At 31.6% G+C, this 18,708-nt stretch overlaps 1 protein-coding gene across 1 annotated transcript in view; it reads left to right on the top strand.

The window, feature by feature from the left end:
* Nucleotides 1-13,589, top strand: part of LOC134706786 (bone morphogenetic protein receptor type-2-like) — a 31,186-nt gene extending 17,597 nt beyond the window's left edge. The window contains exons 4-11 of the mRNA XM_063566057.1: nt 650-859; nt 2,473-2,640; nt 3,212-3,772; nt 4,614-4,783; nt 5,358-5,505; nt 5,879-6,015; nt 6,967-7,099; nt 7,713-13,589. Of these exons, the coding sequence (XP_063422127.1) occupies nt 650-859; nt 2,473-2,640; nt 3,212-3,772; nt 4,614-4,783; nt 5,358-5,505; nt 5,879-6,015; nt 6,967-7,099; nt 7,713-9,181 (2,996 nt within the window). The 3' untranslated portion in view covers nt 9,182-13,589. The remainder of the gene's footprint in view (nt 1-649; nt 860-2,472; nt 2,641-3,211; nt 3,773-4,613; nt 4,784-5,357; nt 5,506-5,878; nt 6,016-6,966; nt 7,100-7,712) is intronic.
* The last annotated feature ends 5,119 nt before the right edge of the window (nt 13,590-18,708 follow it).

Raw genomic sequence — 18,708 nt, 5'->3', positions numbered from 1 at the left:
AATTTTAAACCACAGAAAGAAGAACACATTCTTAATTATTTTTTAATAAATTTGAGATTCTTTACCTTAACATGTTGAAAAATTCAATAAATGGTCAACTAATAAATTACGAAATCTAGATTATAGCTTGTTAAAATATATGAAAACACCTTTAGAGTTGTTTGTTATACTCTAAAGACCTCTAAAAAATCAAGAATCAATACATTCTGATAAATAGAAGCGGTAAAGTTATAATTTTGTATCAATTTGTATTGATATTTCTGCCTTTTTTGCAAGAGTTATTTCCCTTTTCAATGCAAATCTCCATAGGAATTTTAAATGGTGATTTTTTTAGTTTTCCTCAAGTTAGATTTTATGGGACTTTTTTCTTTGTATATTTGGGGTATAATACTAAAGATTAAAACTTAAAAATCTTCTGTTGCAATTACTTTCAGGTAAGGGTCAAATTTATGCTAGATTGACTGGACTAAATCAGCATTAAGCATAAGTGATTGAGACCTTATTGAAATCAAACTTTTCCAACAAAAATACTAAAATAACCTAACAAGTTCATTTCCAGACAGAGGCCAGTAGGTAATTTCCTAATAGTAATATGAAGGGAAAGCTTCAATTTCCTAACAAAATCTGAGGTTCAAGTTTCTCATTTCAGAAAATGCTTATAGTTTTCAAACCAAATGTGGTTACCATGACAATAGTAGACCTGAATCTAATAGCAGCATGGACTATGAAGTTGACCAGTTACCAGGAACTTTATTGAAGGATGGTTCAACAGTTCTGTGTCCTGGTGATGATTATTGTTTTACAGTATGGCAAGTCCTCGATAAAGAAAATGATACAGAAATCCGCATTATAAAACAGGGTAAATTATGCCATAAACTTATATAAAATTGAGAATGGAAATGGGGAATGTGTCAAAGAATGTATCCGTTTAGATTACTGATATGGTAAGCTGTGTGGTAATCCTTGTCTATCCATTGTCAAGTCTTCTCTTTTCATCCTTTTCTAATTAATTCTTTTATAAATGATGGTTTTTGAATCTGCCCTTTGAGTTCAAACTGTTTCAAAATCACTAGAAATGATGATAGGGAAACAAGTAACAATTCTTTCAATTTTAATGAGGAATATTTTGATAATTAAGAATAATGATTTTGATCTCATACAATCCTAACAAAAGAAGTTCCTGTTTATAATTATTCATTTCAATCAGATTGCATGAACTTACAAGCATTTTTTTTAACACCAATTTGAGTTTCATTCCAGTTTGTTTTGGCCTGTTGTTTTTGACATATCTGTATCAGTGTATCTTTAAAAAAAAAAAAGAAGGTGAAAACTCCCTGAAATGTCAGTTTTGTCCTATAGACAGCAAGCATGAAGTCATACAATGTGTACATAACAGCCAGCAGGAGAAATGTTAAATAGTTTCAGAATGCTTGTTACTTTTCATTGAAATGAAGATGTTCTTATTTAGCTGTTCAAGCACCCTCAGTAAAATAAGCTTTAGGGTTGGATATCTACCATAATTGTTTTATATTGCCAAATTAAAAGCGGAAGACCCATTTGAACCATTTATATTAGGTGGATCGGCTCTATTCGACTCCTCATAATTTCATGCATGAACTTCAAAACATTACCAAAAGTATTTGTCGTAAACTCGATATTATTATTTTTTAATATTTTGATTGATTAGAAATGTTAAATCATTGTAGTTATGTTACTAAAAGAATATTTTCGTAATTATGTGTATCTGTTAAAGGCTCAAAATGTCATTTCACCCATTTTCACCATTTTCCCGCCCAAATTTGAGATTTAAAGCAAAATATTTGTTTCCCTTATTGTTGACCTAAGTTTTTTATTTGCTTATTTTTTGAAGCTATGTTTCAGCTTTTTATATTACAGTTTTGGACCAAGTGTCATGGAACATTTTTTTGACATTCCTATAAAAATATGTCAGCACCTCTATTTTTCCTATCATTTCATTGAAAAATGGTCCCTTTTACATAACTGTAAAATTTGAGCTTAAATGGTCTGTGACCCCCTTTTTTCCAACCAATTTGATTCACTTTCTGTAAAGAATTAAATAACAAAAAATATGGCACTTCTGATAGAAATTTTGAATAGACCTGAGCCACCGTAAAAAGCAATTTTCTTACTGTAGTAAAAGAATATAAAAAACCCTTATCTTAGAACATTGTCTTGTGTCTTAGAATATCTGGTATGTACAACAAAGTTAGACTCATTCTTTAAACATGGCCTTGAAAAGGACCATGGGTTTTTAAATGGGACTTGCCTTTTTGTTTGCCTGCAAAAGGATTTTGAATATTCACCTGTGAATATAAGGTTTATATTCTCTGCTGGGTATAAATTTTTATGAAATTTAAATGAATTATTCCATGTCACATGATAACATGACATCCAAAAGAATTGTTTATTATATATATGTAAGGTAAATTGATAACAGATGTTATTTTGTAGGATGTTGGCAAAAATCTGATGACAAGTATTGTACAGTAGGTCCATGTGTTGCAAACAGACGTTCTACCAAAGCTAAATATTGCTGTTGTTATGGTAACTTGTGTAATACAAACATGTCAGATATATATGACCCTTCCCAGCATACAACAGAAGATCCTCAATATTCTGGTAAGACATTTTCAGATTTTTAAATATTAGCACAGAGAGTGATAATAAAAAATTCAGATCTCTAAAAGTTAAAACTTATTCCACTCATGACAAAAATCTTTGAAACATTTGATGAAAACAACATCATATTGAACTATACCAATCTTTCTGCTGACATAAAATAGCCTTTAGATCACATAAATGATTCATAAATTAATTTGGGGCTCTCATGTATACTAAGGGTGCAAACAAAGAATATGATTTAAAAAAGGGTCTTATTGTTAATGAAATATTTATTACATTGTAACATAGTAAAAATAATGTTATGTGAAGAAGACTATTCAGCTTTACCATTAATTTCAATATTAGAATTTGACAAATGGTTTATCAGCAGTTTATACATACACTAAATGAAGCTAAAAAAGCATCCATACCTCATCATTATATTTGTTCACTACTCTGCAAATAATGATTTATAAAATATATACGGATAATTGAAAATAAAAAGTAGAAAGCATTATTTCAAGAAATTGAATAAAACTATTAAGAGAAGCTTGATTAAACCTATGCTATTTTTTTTATATTTTGGCAGGTGCTAAACATTTGGCAGAAGAATACAGCCAGTACAAGGAGAAGACAATTATTATCTCCCTTGTTTCTGTTGTTTCAGTGGCATTAATTATAATGGGCGTCTACTTATTATATAGACTTTGTTTAGTCTCTAAAAAAGCATCAAATGATTCACTCCACCTAGTGGAAGCCCCGCCTCCAAGAGGTATGGAACTAGAAGGTGTTGAATTAGAAAAACAGGTTTGTCGTGGAAGAAATAGTGAGGTTTGGCAAGGCACAATGGGAACTTTGAATGTTGCAATAAAAATGTTTCAGTCAAATCATAGACAGTTATACTTAAACGAAAAATATATATACTCACTACCTTTCATGGAACATGAAAATTTGTTGAAATTCTATGGCTGTGAAGAAAGATTAACTATGGAAGGCTATAAACAGTATTGGGTAGTTCTGTCATATTGTCCAGTTGGGAACTTACACTGCTATTTGAAGAACAACACAGTTGATTGGTCAACTTTTTGTAGAATGGCTTTAACTATTGTGAAGGGACTTTCTCATCTTCATACACAGATAGAAAAAGGAGGTAAAAACATTTAATTTCTAGTCATTGTCAACTTTTATGTATCTTTAAAATTTTGAAGTTAAATTCTAATTGTTCTTTAGAATTATTAGAAAAAGAATATACCAAATGTCGACTTATTTGATCAGATTATATTGAACAATACATTGTTTTGATTTCAGCAGTATACAACAGGATTTTTTGCTCATTGTTGTTTGTATACTAAAGTGTTTGAAAATAAAAAGCAGATTTTTATGAAACATTTTTTTAGTTGGATGTTGTTTGCCATTAAATATTGGGAAGATATACCATAACAAATGGTTTCAGAAACAAAAATAGTCAGTTTATTCTGAAAAGACAACTTTCTTATCGCGTGTGCAGTAAATGTTGTGTTGTACACATTCTAATTTGTACAGTGTTTTATGAACTGATTAATACAAATGGCTGATGCAAGCACGCAGTCTTTTGTTTCAAATATTTCTTTTATATTTCCAAGACTACATGATACAATCTTATACTGATCATTCATACAAAAAAAATGCACAAAGAACATAAAAAGACTTTTTATGGATATGATTTTGGTATAAGGAGAAAAATAAAATTAGAATTTAAACTATTCAGGAGTCCTTATTTTCAATTTGAGGACAAGAAGAATACCAAGAAACATAGATATGAAGTGTTAACATTTGAATTTAAGACATTTAACTGATACATTTTAGAAGATAAACTTTTACCACCTGGTGCAAAAAAGGTATGTGTCAAAAAACTTAAAACTTGTACAAAAACCCTCTACAAGTTTTGATTTGTACAAATTTTCATCTTGTACACATCATATATATAAAACTGACTTGATTTTTGTTTTCAGATCAGTTTAAGCCTACAATAGCTCACAGGGATATAAATACAAGGAACATTTTAGTAAATCCAGACAACACATGTATAATAGGAGATCTAGGGTTTTCCATAGCCACTGTTGGCTCTAAACTTATGAAAAATGGACATTACGAAAGTGCTGAACAGGCTTCTTTGCAAGATGTAAGTATTTTTTTCAGACCAAATTAACTATATTTTTTTTGCTTTATAGATATATGTTCAGAAAAATATCCATTTAAAAATGCTTTTTTCAAAAAATTGTTTTGAGAGCAAAATAGAACGTCCTATCTATATTTCCACCACTTTTGATTTTTTATGTAATTCCATAAAAATATTTGGTGGATATCAAAATTAAGAATGGAAATGGGGAATGTGTCAAAGTGACAACAACCTGACCAAAGAGCCAAAAAAAAAGATACCAGTAGGTCTGCAATCCAGCGAGAAAATCCCGCACCCGAAAGTCGTTCTTCAGCTGGCTACTAAACAAAAGTTTGTTCTAGTTCAGGGTTTAGTATCATACACCATAAAATATATGAGAAGAACATTATCAGTATCATGCCAACAAATGCTTTTAGAATAACTGTGTTTATTTTTATGCAAAGACCCTTAAGTGAATCATTATTAAAGCCAAAATATGCCATCTTGAATGACCTGACACCAGTATACTATTATCCTGTTTTAACAATTTATCCTGTATAGTTTTGATTACAATATATATATATATAATTTTTTAAAGGTTGGTACTCTTCGATACATGGCTCCAGAACTACTGGATGGTGCTGCTAACCTACGAGAATCTGAAACTTCTTTGAAACAAATAGATATTTATGCCTTAGGACTTGTGATATGGGAGATTGCTACAAGATGTACTTGTTTATATAATGGTAAAGTTGATATTTTATAATCATGTAAAAAAAAAAGCAATATCAGTTTACAAATAACTTTACATTGGAACAAAGATTTTCTACATACTTTAATTGTGAGATTTTGGAACATATTCATCACAAATTCATTACCGTTACAGGCGTTACTTCATTTTTTGCTGTAAACTGAAGACCTTTTATATTTCTGCTATAGGGGTAGTGGCAGTTGCATTGCTCCCCTAATAAATTAACCCCGGACCTTTGATTAATACACACAGTTTTGTGTTGGTTGGCCATTAGTTTTGACAGAATAAAAAAGTCATAGAGACAAGTAAATTTATTCAAGGTCAAATAATTTTGTGCTTTTTACACATCTTTTGTGTTTTGATTTTAGGTGTACCAGTGCCTGACTATACTTTACCATACCAGAAAGAAGCTGGATTACATCCAACGTTTGAAGAAATGCAAATTCTAGTGTCCCGTAATAAAGTTAGACCAAAGTTTTCAGAAGTATGGAAAGATTATAATCAGGTAATGTAAATTGAACATATCCCCTGGAAACAAAAATATTGCAAAGACTATATATATATTATATTCATGTGTATGTAAAAAACTCAAAAGAGACAATAAAGCTTCAGTTTGTGTCCATTCTTCAATTAACAGACACAAAATGAATGATGATAAATCCATATACCCTATTGGTAAAAAGAAAGAGATCACAGTAAGAAAAAATAAATCATATTTTGCATAATATTTTAAAATCTTTGTTACTTGAAAATTTGTGGTAAACAAATTCTGCTGGCTACCACTAATAATTTAATTGAAAAACTGTTAACAAACAGACTTTTTTTCTTTTATTTATTTTGTTTAGCAATCTGCAATATGTTAAAGAAACTAGTCAATATGAATAATAACATGATAAAGAGATACAAATATATCATCATTCATGTTTAATACAATACCATGTTTGAAAGATACCAATATATAGATATAGGAAGATGTGGTATGAGTGCCAATGAGACAACTCTCCATCCAAGTCACAATTTATAAAAGTTAACCATTAAAGGTCATGGTATGGTCTTCAACATGGAGCCTAGGCTCATACCCTGCTTTGTACAATAACATACTAAACAGATACAAATATACCATGTTTTGTACAATATCATGTTAAAAAGATACAAGTATAACCTGTTCGATACAATACAAGCATGCTGAGTTTGATTTTTAAAATGCAAGCTCACTATAATCTAAAAGACAAACCAAAAATTTTTGTTTGTGCCCAGTTTCCTATTAAATAACACAATATGACTGATGATAAATCCATGAACTCACAAAAAAATATAACCCACTGAGACATATTATTCTAAGTCCAAGCAACACATATTAACTCTTCCTCACAAATGGTGTTTGCTTAGCAGGGAAGCAGTAAATAACAATATTTTGTCTCTTATAAAACAACTTTTTTTTAAATGAACATTTCAGGCTGTTAGGGCATTAAAAGATACTATGGAAGATTGCTGGGACCATGATGCTGAAGCTAGACTGACATCTATGTGTGTTGAAGAAAGAATGTTAGATATGATGACCCTTTGGGTGCAAGAGTCTAAGAATAAAGGTAAAAACTATGGTTGGAAAGGATACAATATAAAAAAGAAGATGTGGTATGATTGTCAATGAGACAACTATCCACAAGAGACCAAATGACACAGAAATTAATGACTATAGGTCACTGTATGGTTTTCAACAATGAGCAAAGCCCATACCATACTATTAGCTATAAAAGGCTCTGAAATAACAAATGTAAAACTATTCAAATGAGAAAACTAATGACATAATTTATGTACACAAAAAAAACAAAAAACGACAACCACTGAATTACATGCTCCTGACTTGGGACAGGCACATCTATACAGAATGTGGAGGGGTTAAACATGTTAGCATGATCCCAACGCTCCCCTAACCTGGGACAGTGGTGTAACAGTACAACATAAAAACGAACTATAAAAATCCATTGAAAAAGGCATAACTCATCTGATGGATACAAATAGAAATACTACACAGGGTTTACGTGGCCAGGTATTTGTATATCCCAACAACAAATTGATGGTAAGTACAGATATGAGGGTCAATACTTTAAAGTTTTGTTTTGAGCCAAATAGGTAAAATGATGCAGGTCAGCCTCAAGTTTCATGAGGGAAAGTTCTAAAATTTGTTTCTTCTATTTTTAGCACCAACTCCTCTGACAACCACCAGTAATATGTTCAGTACTACTATGGAGAGTATAGAGGGGCCATCTGTCTCATCAGAACCCTCTTCATTACGACCAGATATCTCAGAACTTAATGACAGCAGTACAGGTCATCTTATTATTAGTTCTCCACCAAATACTAATGTCAGTCGTGACATTGATAACTCATTTCCTCGTAGAGCAATGAGTGTATCAAATTCTACTGTTGAAACTTTTATACCTTCAACCCCTTCAGAAGGGGAAACATTCCAGAAAAATTTTAATGTAATGCTAGAGAAGAATAACCGTGTGCTTCAACCCCATCAAGGTCATAATCCAACCGTGGAAAGAAATACACACAAACGCAGTGATGAAGAACTTGCCATCTCTGGTAATACATTGATATATGGAAATGAACTGCATAATATGAATAATAATTTATCTCTAAATGACAGTCAGTTGGATAATGTCAATGAAAATTTAGATACTTCTTTAGTTCAAAGTGATGTGTTAAATATGAATACACGGCATGTTCATGCACCGATTCCATATCTTCAGAACCAAGTTCACAGAACAGGTATGGGAACACGACCCAAAAATGCTAATATAATAAACGCTGGAAATAAAACCGAGGCTAAAAAAACTTTTTTGGAAAAATTATTTGGACAGAGAGGATTTAATCCTTTAGGTTTTTTCCACTTGGGTTCAAAACCCTGGGGAAAATCAAACGTTAATGGGAATGTGCAATCTCTAAATGCTGAAAGTGACAGTGGTGTTCAGTTAAATGAAAGGATTAGTGCTTCACGTCAACCCAGTATAAATCCAGGTCTAAGACCAAAACAAAACAGTGCTAACATATATAATCAAACACCATCAAACCATGATCAACAAAACAGACACAAAGACTTAGTTGTCAGTATACAGAATGGAAGGCCAGTCCATAGACCTTCAAATATTACTGTTTCCAATCAGATTGGGACAGACACTTCAGAAGACTCAACAGAACCAGATGATAGAGTTTTACCTGATCTCTCTGATGAAATTGGAATTGCTCGTATGGAGTTGTTCCAGCCACAGAAGTTCAAACTTGTGATAAAAGATAAAGAAAATGATGAAAAGTACTCAAAAAGTACTTCAGATATATCTCCTTACAAAGACGAGAATGGAGTATTGAAACTTCATCGACCTGATTCACTCAAATTAAAAGGACACAACTACAAAGTCAACTCTAGTCAAACATATCCACAGAACAATATACAAGACAGGAAATTTAAAATAAAGCGCCGTGTGAAAACACCTGTCAAGGTCAAACATGGACGCTTTTCATTGTATGATGATCGGTTAATGAGTCAGTATTGTAATGAAGATGACGATGAGAATTATTGTATGAAACAGACAAGTGCTAGTTTGTATCAAATCAAAAAGTGCTGTGATGACAATTCTGTCAAAATTAGTCACTGTAATTGTTAAAGTTCCCCTTCTCTAGATGATAATCACAGATCTGAGCTTGTATTATGTGTAGGGATTTCATTCAAGTAAATATAACAGTACCAAATTGCACTTTGTTTTGTGTTTAAATTGTTCTGTAAATTTTTCATTTCACAGGCAAGGGTTTATTCAATTGAAACCCTGTTTCTTGTACTTTTATTAACTAAGAAGAGATTATAAATTTTTCCAGAGACATTAATGAAGTCATTTGAATTATCAAATTAAAACCAATAGGCAGTACTTATTTTTTTGCATACCAAATTTTACGAAGGTATTAAGGAAGTCTTTTAGATCATTAGTTCAAACCAATAGGCAGTGATATTTTATGCATGCCAAATATTCCCTTGCTTATATTATGGATCATATGCAGTTCGACCCATAAAGAATTATAATTTTGTAGATTTTACCATAATCTTTCATAAAAGTTTCTATAAGTATCACTTTGTCTGTCAACAAATTTTGTTCATACAAAAGTTCCAAAAGTATAGGTAGGGCATCGATGAAATTTTTCACATTTTTGTAAACGATATGTAGATGTCCTAAGTTATCTGTCATATAAAGTACATTTATAAGCATTAAGTGCTTGGATTTCAATGAAATTTTATAATATACATCTAAAACAAGATAAATCGAACATGTCGAATTAATTCCTGTTGTCAAAAGCAATTTAATGTCCGACATTTTATATTTTTAAAATGACTGCCATCATTATTAAACATTCATAGTGCTAAGATTTCAATTAATATGATTAATTTTGATATCAAGGTAAAATATGATATGAAATGACTTCTGGTGTTAAAAATTATCTTTCTTTTCTAATTTTTGAAATATCTTAGTCCCCATTTTCCAAACGGCATGACTAATGCATAATGTATAGTAAAACTCATTTTTATTAACAAGTAAATTTCAAGTTTTTACTTTTAATTTGAAATCCATGAAAATTATTACCCAAGTAATATGTTTTGTTTTATTTACATCAGTATTAATTATTTTTTTCTGTGACTCAGAAAAAAATGTGGAAGTAGGGCCGTTGCTAACAGGTTAATTTTCTGGTATATTCTGCTTTGTACTATATCAGCCTGCTGAGTCATATTTATATGGTTAAAGTATGCATCATCTTACTAATGGTCTTTAATCTTTCTTCTAAAAGCTGTATGCTTAGCAAAAAGCAGCAAATATCAATTATAAACTCTGGTTGCCTTACCATCAGTTGCCCTCTAGGCCTCCATGTGATCATACTAACACTACTGAGCTTTAGATGCAGAGTACATACATCAAATTGTAATGATTGGTCATCACTATCATTAAACATTAGAATTCAACCAAGTTACTTTATATTTAGTGCATTAGCTGTGAAATTTACTATATTTCTTTAGATTTAAGAAACAAATATACTTTTTTTGTATCAGGCAGTTCACATCTTTTCTATTTCCATTAAATATCTGTAGACATTGTAAGAAGGGGACTTGAGGTTGTGATAATTATTTGTATTCTGATTACCAGTGCTAAGTGTTGCAGTGTTGCTTATGTTTTAGTGCCAAGTGGTCATGTATGTGCAAATCATTTCCAATTTTATAATTTCTTTTCAATGCATTATTATTGGTTGAGTATGATTGTATGAAAACTCTTACAGTGAATGATTATAATTAAATATACCAGAAATTTATATGGACAAATTCCTAGGTTCAAAGACAACAATAATGTATTTTAATATAAGTAACTAATTTTATTAAGCACTGGTACAATTTCCTACACTAATAAATGATAGCAGTGTGTGTTGAAGTTTTTACAAGAAGGGGTAACAAGTAGATATATCCTGTTTAATTTTAAGTAATATTTTGTTGTTGATATAAATTCTGAAATAAATTTAACTGACTTTATTTCCAATATACATGATATATGTCTAACCATCTTTGAATTTTATGCTGAGATTATTTTAATGATAAAGTTGTTAAAATTTGATATTTTCTTCTCAATCTTGCTTTTCATTACAGCAGACCATTAAATCATTCTTTGTAGGAAGGGGGAATAACTTATATCAAATTAAGACTGCCTTTTAAAACAATTTAATAGAAAATCTGTACCATGTGAATGAAGTCTTATAAGGTAGCCCTTCTTATAATGATTTGATGGCAATAGACAAATTTTGTCACTGCTTATTTAAATAACATGAGTCCATAACTAGAACAATTATGTTCATATTTTTTTTTAAAACACCTGGTCCTTAAAACAGCTGTTGGTAATACTTTGTAGGATAAAATTCTGCTTATTTTAAAAAATGAAAAAAAATATGATATTCTAAACAGTGATTATATACTGTATACGGAACATTTATTCATCTATCAGAATGTGAGCTTATGTATATTTACTAACTTTAATAATAATGTATCTACACATCTTTCTTATCATATGAGCTGAGAACAACAGTACAATTTCTGTATACAGTACCAGTTCATTTTGATTTTACTGTCATTCAAGAGAATATGATTCTTTCTTGAAGCAAAATGTTTCAATTTTTTAACTGTTTTAAAAACTGTTTTAAAATATTGCAAAATACACAAATATGTGTGCATTGCAGAAAATGTAAAGTTTTTTTTTAAGAAAATTTTAAACTGACAAAAGTGCTTGTCACAGGCAGTAGATTTTTGATTGTCACTAGAATTGTTCAAATAACTTATATTTTGTTGATGATATACATTTATAGTGATGAATGTATATGTTATTTATAACAGTGCCATACAATAAGTATTGTGTTTGTTTTGTTTTTATTATGTTTCATTATTTTAGAATGCAATTGTACTTTTTCAGCTCATCTGGCCCAAAGGGTCAGTGTAGTCTATTACCATTAGTCTGTGTCTAACCTTACTTTGTTAATTATAATTGTATGATATAATAATCATGATTTTAATTGGAAAGATATATTTTTGTTGAAAAATCTTCACTTTATTAGCTCTAGGCCTGAATACATAACATTTGTGAGCATCAAAATCAAAAAGTATCTCCACATAATTTGCAGATAAATAAGCTGCCCACCTAATTTCTATAGAAAATAACAACCGGTTCAATTTAATGAAAATCTCAAAAACATTTTTTGTGATGATAACACTTGCCTGTATAGACACAAAGATTGCTTGACTTTAAAGCTGAATGTTTGCAATGTTGAGTCAATTGTTTTAAAAACTGCCTAACGTCATCATTAAAAGTTCTTTATGTGTACTATTTTAAGATTACCAATAAATTGTTTCCTACATTTGTAACAGTGTTTGGCATATTAGAGTGCTCTTCTGATTGTTGATTATAAAGCAGGTCTAACAAAGGTCTGAATGGAATGTCTCACACCTTTTTTCAGGAGAGTAAGATATTGAAAGATTTTCTGTCAGTAGCACACAATCCTTTTTTGGTTACATTTAACTTATTTTACCAAAATTAATTCATATCAACTCATCTATCTCTCCTGGTCTTACTGATTCAAAGATTTTCAAATTAAAAGATAAAATTAACTAAGATATTGAACAAGATTTCAAGCTTATGGATTTTGTAAAGCATTTTCATTCATATACAATATATGAAAGGTCACAATAGTCCCCATAGAAATAAAGTTAACAAGATATCTTTTTGAAATGATTGATAATGATACTGGTATTGTGTAATATTACAGTATATGTATAATATTATTATCTCTCAAAAGTTTGATGCTTACTATCTCCTCACAATAGGGTTTCACAACAAGATTTTAAATTGTTTTTCCGTAGGTCAAATACTGCCTATCATATTAAGTATCTTTCAGTAGACACACCTCTCAATTTATAGTTGTTCTGCTTAACAGAAGTTCACTGTCGACTTTGTTATAAATTGTTAGAACAGATATTTCATTTCCCCTTATTCTGTTAGGAACTAACTTTGTAATATTTGTTCCTGTGGAAGTTATATACAGAATAGTTCTTCCATTTGAACCAATCTTACACTATGAAGCAACTACTATTTCATGACAACCCCTTCTAAATGTGGGTCAGTCTTCAGCTGTTTTTGAAATTTATAATAAATTCACCACGAGGAGAGAATTATTCTTTTGATTTTGAATGTCCAACATCTAGCTTAAGTTGATGTATAAGTTTTTGTAAAGCTTGAATCACATGTTAAAAGAATAATTACCTACAATTAAAAATTATAACTATTCCAATTTTTGGGGTGTTTAATGGGAGTTGACATTTCACTGTGCCCTTGTTTTCTACATAACATATAAGGTTGTAAATAATATTATAAATAGGAATTTCAAACTCCTAAGTATTGTTTATTATTATCACATGTGCCATGTTGTTGTGAACAAAATGTTTGTTACTTATTAGCTATGCTGCAAGCTATTTTATGCATTAAAGTAGTTAAAACTCTGGTTTAATATATATATATAAGACCCATGTTCCAAAAACAGTCAGATTGGTATGATGGGATGAACTCAAACATAAACAAATGTTGTGTGGGTCTTTAACATATGCATGTTGACTTCTGTGCTATCCTCGCAAAACAAAACAACAATCATTACACTTTCTACTTAAGTACATTGTACAATCATATACAATGGACAAAACACTAAAATGACCAGATAGCAAATTTTTTTTCTTATACTCCTCTGTAACAGAAAGGGCTTCAAGTTTCTATCCCGAATTCATGTATTTGGTTTCGATGTTATGTTTGTTATTCTCATTGGATTTTGTCTAATGCTTAGTCCGTTTCTGTGTGTGTTACATTTTGATGTTGTGTCATTGTTCTCCTCTTATATTTAATGTCTTTAATGCGTTTCCCTCAGTTTTAGTTTGTTACCCCAATTTAGTTTTTTGTCCATAGATTTACCAGCGGTATACTACTGTTGCCTTTATTTACTCTTGTCTGTCTGTAAGTCTGTCCATAGGTTCTTACATCCTAAATTTGGTTTCCCTTCTCTAACCAATTGCTATGAATCATATACACATGCTTATTACCACAAAACACAGATCGAGTTTGAATTTTGATGTGTCACTTTAACCGTTCTAAAGTTATTCCCCTTTACAAATGGAAAAACTGCTCAATTCATTACCCTTCTCTAACTTTATTTGCCTCAACCAAATGCTATAAAACTTAAGAAGTTTGGTTTTGCATTTTTGCCCCTGTTGGATTTTTAAAATTTGAAAGTTAATGTGCAATAAAGTTCATTTTTAGACAGATGAGGACTAATTTAGTCTTCAAAGGTGGTTTTAAGAACATCAAAAGTGATCTTTCCATGTTTTATGGGCTATATTTTTAATGTTCATTTTTCATCGCTAGATGGGTCATGGGCAAAAATATCTTTGTTATGTTTAACACAATATTTTCTACACAAAGTTTTTGAAATGATTTAATTAATTTGATTTCCTGATATATATATTCAAACAGTTTCAGAAAAGGTATCACTCCAAGGGTTTGAAATTATTCCTCTGGCCAAATTTTTGGAAATATGTGACATCATTTCCACCCTTTTGCAGTAACCAATAGTAAATAAATGCAGATAGTTGCCATGAATACACCAAAAAGAAATTATATTTTACCACTTTAACTTCTTGATTACAAATCTATTAACATATATGACAAACAGTTATCTTAATTGACAAGAGAGCAAACATGGCATCATATGTGTCCCATAGAGACATTCCCCATTCATTTGAGTCTCCCATGGAATATAAGCTTAAACAGAAATATCATCAAAAATGGATGTCCACTATTGAGCAAACTGCTGAAAATGGACTTATTTCACTATCCAGAAATTCTTCCAGTATTATTCTAATCAGTATACAGTTATCTAACACATAACATCTTTCTAAATGTTATAAGTTGAAAACCTGTAGAAAGATCGGATTTCAAGCAAAAAGAATGATGATTTCATTATTCCCTTAGATAACGTACCTTCTACCTCTTAATATGTGAAACTTAAAGTTTAATTAGGCAAGAGTGCACACGCTGAAATGTCTCTTCTTCTTTACTAATCATTGATATTATGTTGATAGAACTAAATATAAAGCTTTATTACAACTGTCACATAAACTCAACATTAACCAAGAAAACAAAACATTGATCAATGAACCATGAAAATGAGGTCAAGGTCAGATGAACCATGCCAGGCAGACATGTACAGCTAACAATTCTTCAATACAATAAATATAGTTGACTTATTGCTTATAAATTAAGAAAAACAGACCAAAACACAAACACTTAGCAATGAACCGTGATAATGAAGTGAAGGTCAAATAAAACCTGCGTAAAAGACAAAGATCATAAAATATTTCCATACACCAAATATAGTTGACCTAATGCATAAAGTATTTGAAAAATAGACCTTCTGCTGTTGTGTTTTGTTTTGTTTTTTTTTTTTTTTTGTTTTTTTTTTTTTTTGTTTTTTTTTGTTTTTTTTTGTTTTTTTTTGTTTTTTTTTTTTTTTGTTTTTTTTTTTTTTTATTTTGGTCGGGTTGTTGTCTCTTTGACACATTCCCCATTTCCATTCTCAATTTTACCAAAACTCAAAAAATTAACTTTGACCACTGAACCATGAAATCGAGGTCAAGGTCACATAACATCTGCCTGCTAGACATGTACACCTTACAATCATTCCATACACCAAATTAAGAAGACCAATTGCATATAGTATGAGAAAAACAGACCAAAACACACAAACTTAACTATAACCACTGAACCATGAAAAAGAGGTCAAGGTCAGATGACACATGCCAGTTGTACATGTACACCTTACAGTCCTTCCATACACCGAATATACTAGCCATATTGCTTAAAGTATATGAGATATGGACTTGACCACCAAAACTTAACCTTGTTCACTGATCCATGAAATGCGGTCGATGTCAAGTGAAAACTGTCTGACAGACATGAGGACCTTGCAAGGTACGCACATATCAAATATAGTTATCCTATTACTTATGATAAGAGAGAATTTAACATTACAAAAAATCTGAACTTTTTTTTCAAGTGGTCACCGAACCATGAAAATGAGGTCAAGGATATTGAACATGTGACTGACGGAAACTTCGTAACATGAGGCATCTATATACAAAGTATGAAGAATCCAGGTCTTCCACATTCTAAAATATAAAGCTGTGAAGAAGTTAGCTATCGCTGCCGCCGTTGTAGCTGCCGGATCACTATCCCTATGTCGCACTGCAACAAAAGTTGCAGGCTCGACAAAAATGTGGCAGAAGGTGCAAAAGAGGTCATGGTCAGAGAAAAACTGACAAAACTATAGAAAAATACAAAAAGAAACACGAAAGATGAACAATAGTCCAACTAAATAACACACAGGAAAGTTCTTGCATGGAAGTTCAATATCAATTTTCGAAACTCTTTCCTTTGTTCTATTTATCAATCTTACTGCACTTCTGTGACCACCACAAATTGCTTTTAACTTCTCCATGGGTCACAGAAAAATTATCGTGGTCTTGTGGTTAGTACACGGCAACATTACTTTTACAATAGGCAACGTAAACAATAGGTAACGTTAGTGACATTAGCTGCTTAATAAATGAACAGCGGCAAATACCTGACGCCGAGCTATATCCACACTACCTACAAGGTATCCTACTTTTAACTTTTTTATGCCCCACCTACGAGAGACATTTAACGCAAAATTTTTCAAAATGATCTATGTACCTCCGGTAATAATCACAAAGACCCAAGAATGAATGTAATTTGTTCGCATCAACTGGAATGGGTCAATCCTGCATGCTCTTTACCTTTTCTGGATCCGTGGCTACCCCTTTTGCGGTGACAACATGCCGAAGAAAGTTTAACTTTCTTGGCAAAAAGTGTATTCTTTTTAGGCTTAAGCTTTAGGCCAGCCCCTTTCAGCCGATCAAAAACTAATCTAAGATTCTTGAGCATCTCCTCAAATGAATTTCCAACCACAATTATATCGTCCAGATAAACAAGACATATACTCTTTTCAAAAGGTTGCTGGTGAGCAGGCAAGCCCAAATAGCATCTGTTGGAATTGAAACAGTCTCCGCCTGGAAGCAAATAGTTTAAGGGCGATTTTACTCTTTCATTTCCACCTGCCAGCACCCCGAACACAGATCTTAAATAGAAACCCATGTATCATTGATTTCAATAAGTCGTGGATGCGGGGTAGTTGATATGCGTCTTTTACCGTTAAATCGTTAACCCTGCGATAATCAACGCAAAATCCCGTAGTATCATCATTGTTCTTTACCAGTACTATCTCAGACGACCATGAACTGTCGGCTGGCTCAACTACTCCGCGTTCCAGCGTGTCATCCATATACTTATCGACTCCATCTAGCATTTAAATAGGTGTGCGGCAAGGCCGTTGTTTTATTGGTGCATTATTTCCTATATTTATGGTGTGGCACACCAAGTTAGTTCTACGTACCTAAATCCCTGTCGATTGCAGCAAAAACAACTTTTTATTCAATAAGAAGATGTTCAACTCCTCAGTTTTGCTCCTTGCTATAAAGATTTTTCGTTGCAATTACTCAGTATTTTTTGTAACTAAATTCTTAGGTCCAAATCCTTGATAGAGCTTATGTTTCTTACACTTGTCCCAGCTCTGATTATCCTCAATACCTCGATACATAATAAAGCACAGTGGTACAGTTTTGAAGCTTTCACCATAAAAGCGCTGTCCTTTGCTACCAATTTGTCACAGGGTTTAATGATTCCTAAGCCTACAATCTTTTCTGGCGGATATTCTTTGATGTGAACTCGTACCTGGCTGTATGTATGTATCCTCATGAACCGACACTCTATAACAACCAAGCTGTCCAGTGAAGTTCAGTGGTATCACCTTGTTATGGCGAACCATATGCTCTTCTTGTAAATTAATTAGACATCTATATTTCTTGAGAAAATCCAGACTAATTATACCCTCTATAGTAAGATAAACTGCTATTGCCTCTGATAAGTATACGTTTTAATAAATCCAGGTGTGTAATTCTCCTTTTATTTGATATAAGAGTGAAAGTTGCTCCTGTGTCTACGAGAAAACTTGACTTTATATTTCAAAAAACTACGACTATATATGCCTCTGCTTCTTTTGTAGAGGTATTTTGGACATTCAGTTTAATTTGTTTTCTCCGTTGTCTTTTTGTTCGAGAATGTACTGTCCTTGCAAAGCCATTCTCATGGTTCATGCATTGACCTTTTCTATTCCTGCTTTGTTTTCGTAGCCTACATTCTGGCATAAAATGTCAATATTTACCAAAGTTGTAACATTGCTGATTCCTTTTCCATTCCGGATCGGCAGTGTTTCTTTGCCCATGGTATTTGGTTTCATTTAACTCCATTCAAAATGATTCTAATGGCTTAATAGTAAACGAATCCATCATTTCTGTAAACTGTCTCGTCCTTAAATAACTCTTGTGTACTAGTATCTGCATGGGTAGCCCGCATCTGAGATTTTACAAAACCTTGACTTTTTTCTACTTTGTAGAACGCTTCAAAATTTACAGCTAACCATATTAATTGGTGTAAGTTTT

The sequence above is a fragment of the Mytilus trossulus genome, chromosome 2 (assembly GCF_036588685.1).
Source record: "Mytilus trossulus isolate FHL-02 chromosome 2, PNRI_Mtr1.1.1.hap1, whole genome shotgun sequence".
Lineage (NCBI taxonomy): Eukaryota > Metazoa > Mollusca > Bivalvia > Mytilida > Mytilidae > Mytilus > Mytilus trossulus.
This window is presented reverse-complemented; position numbering and strand designations above follow the sequence as displayed.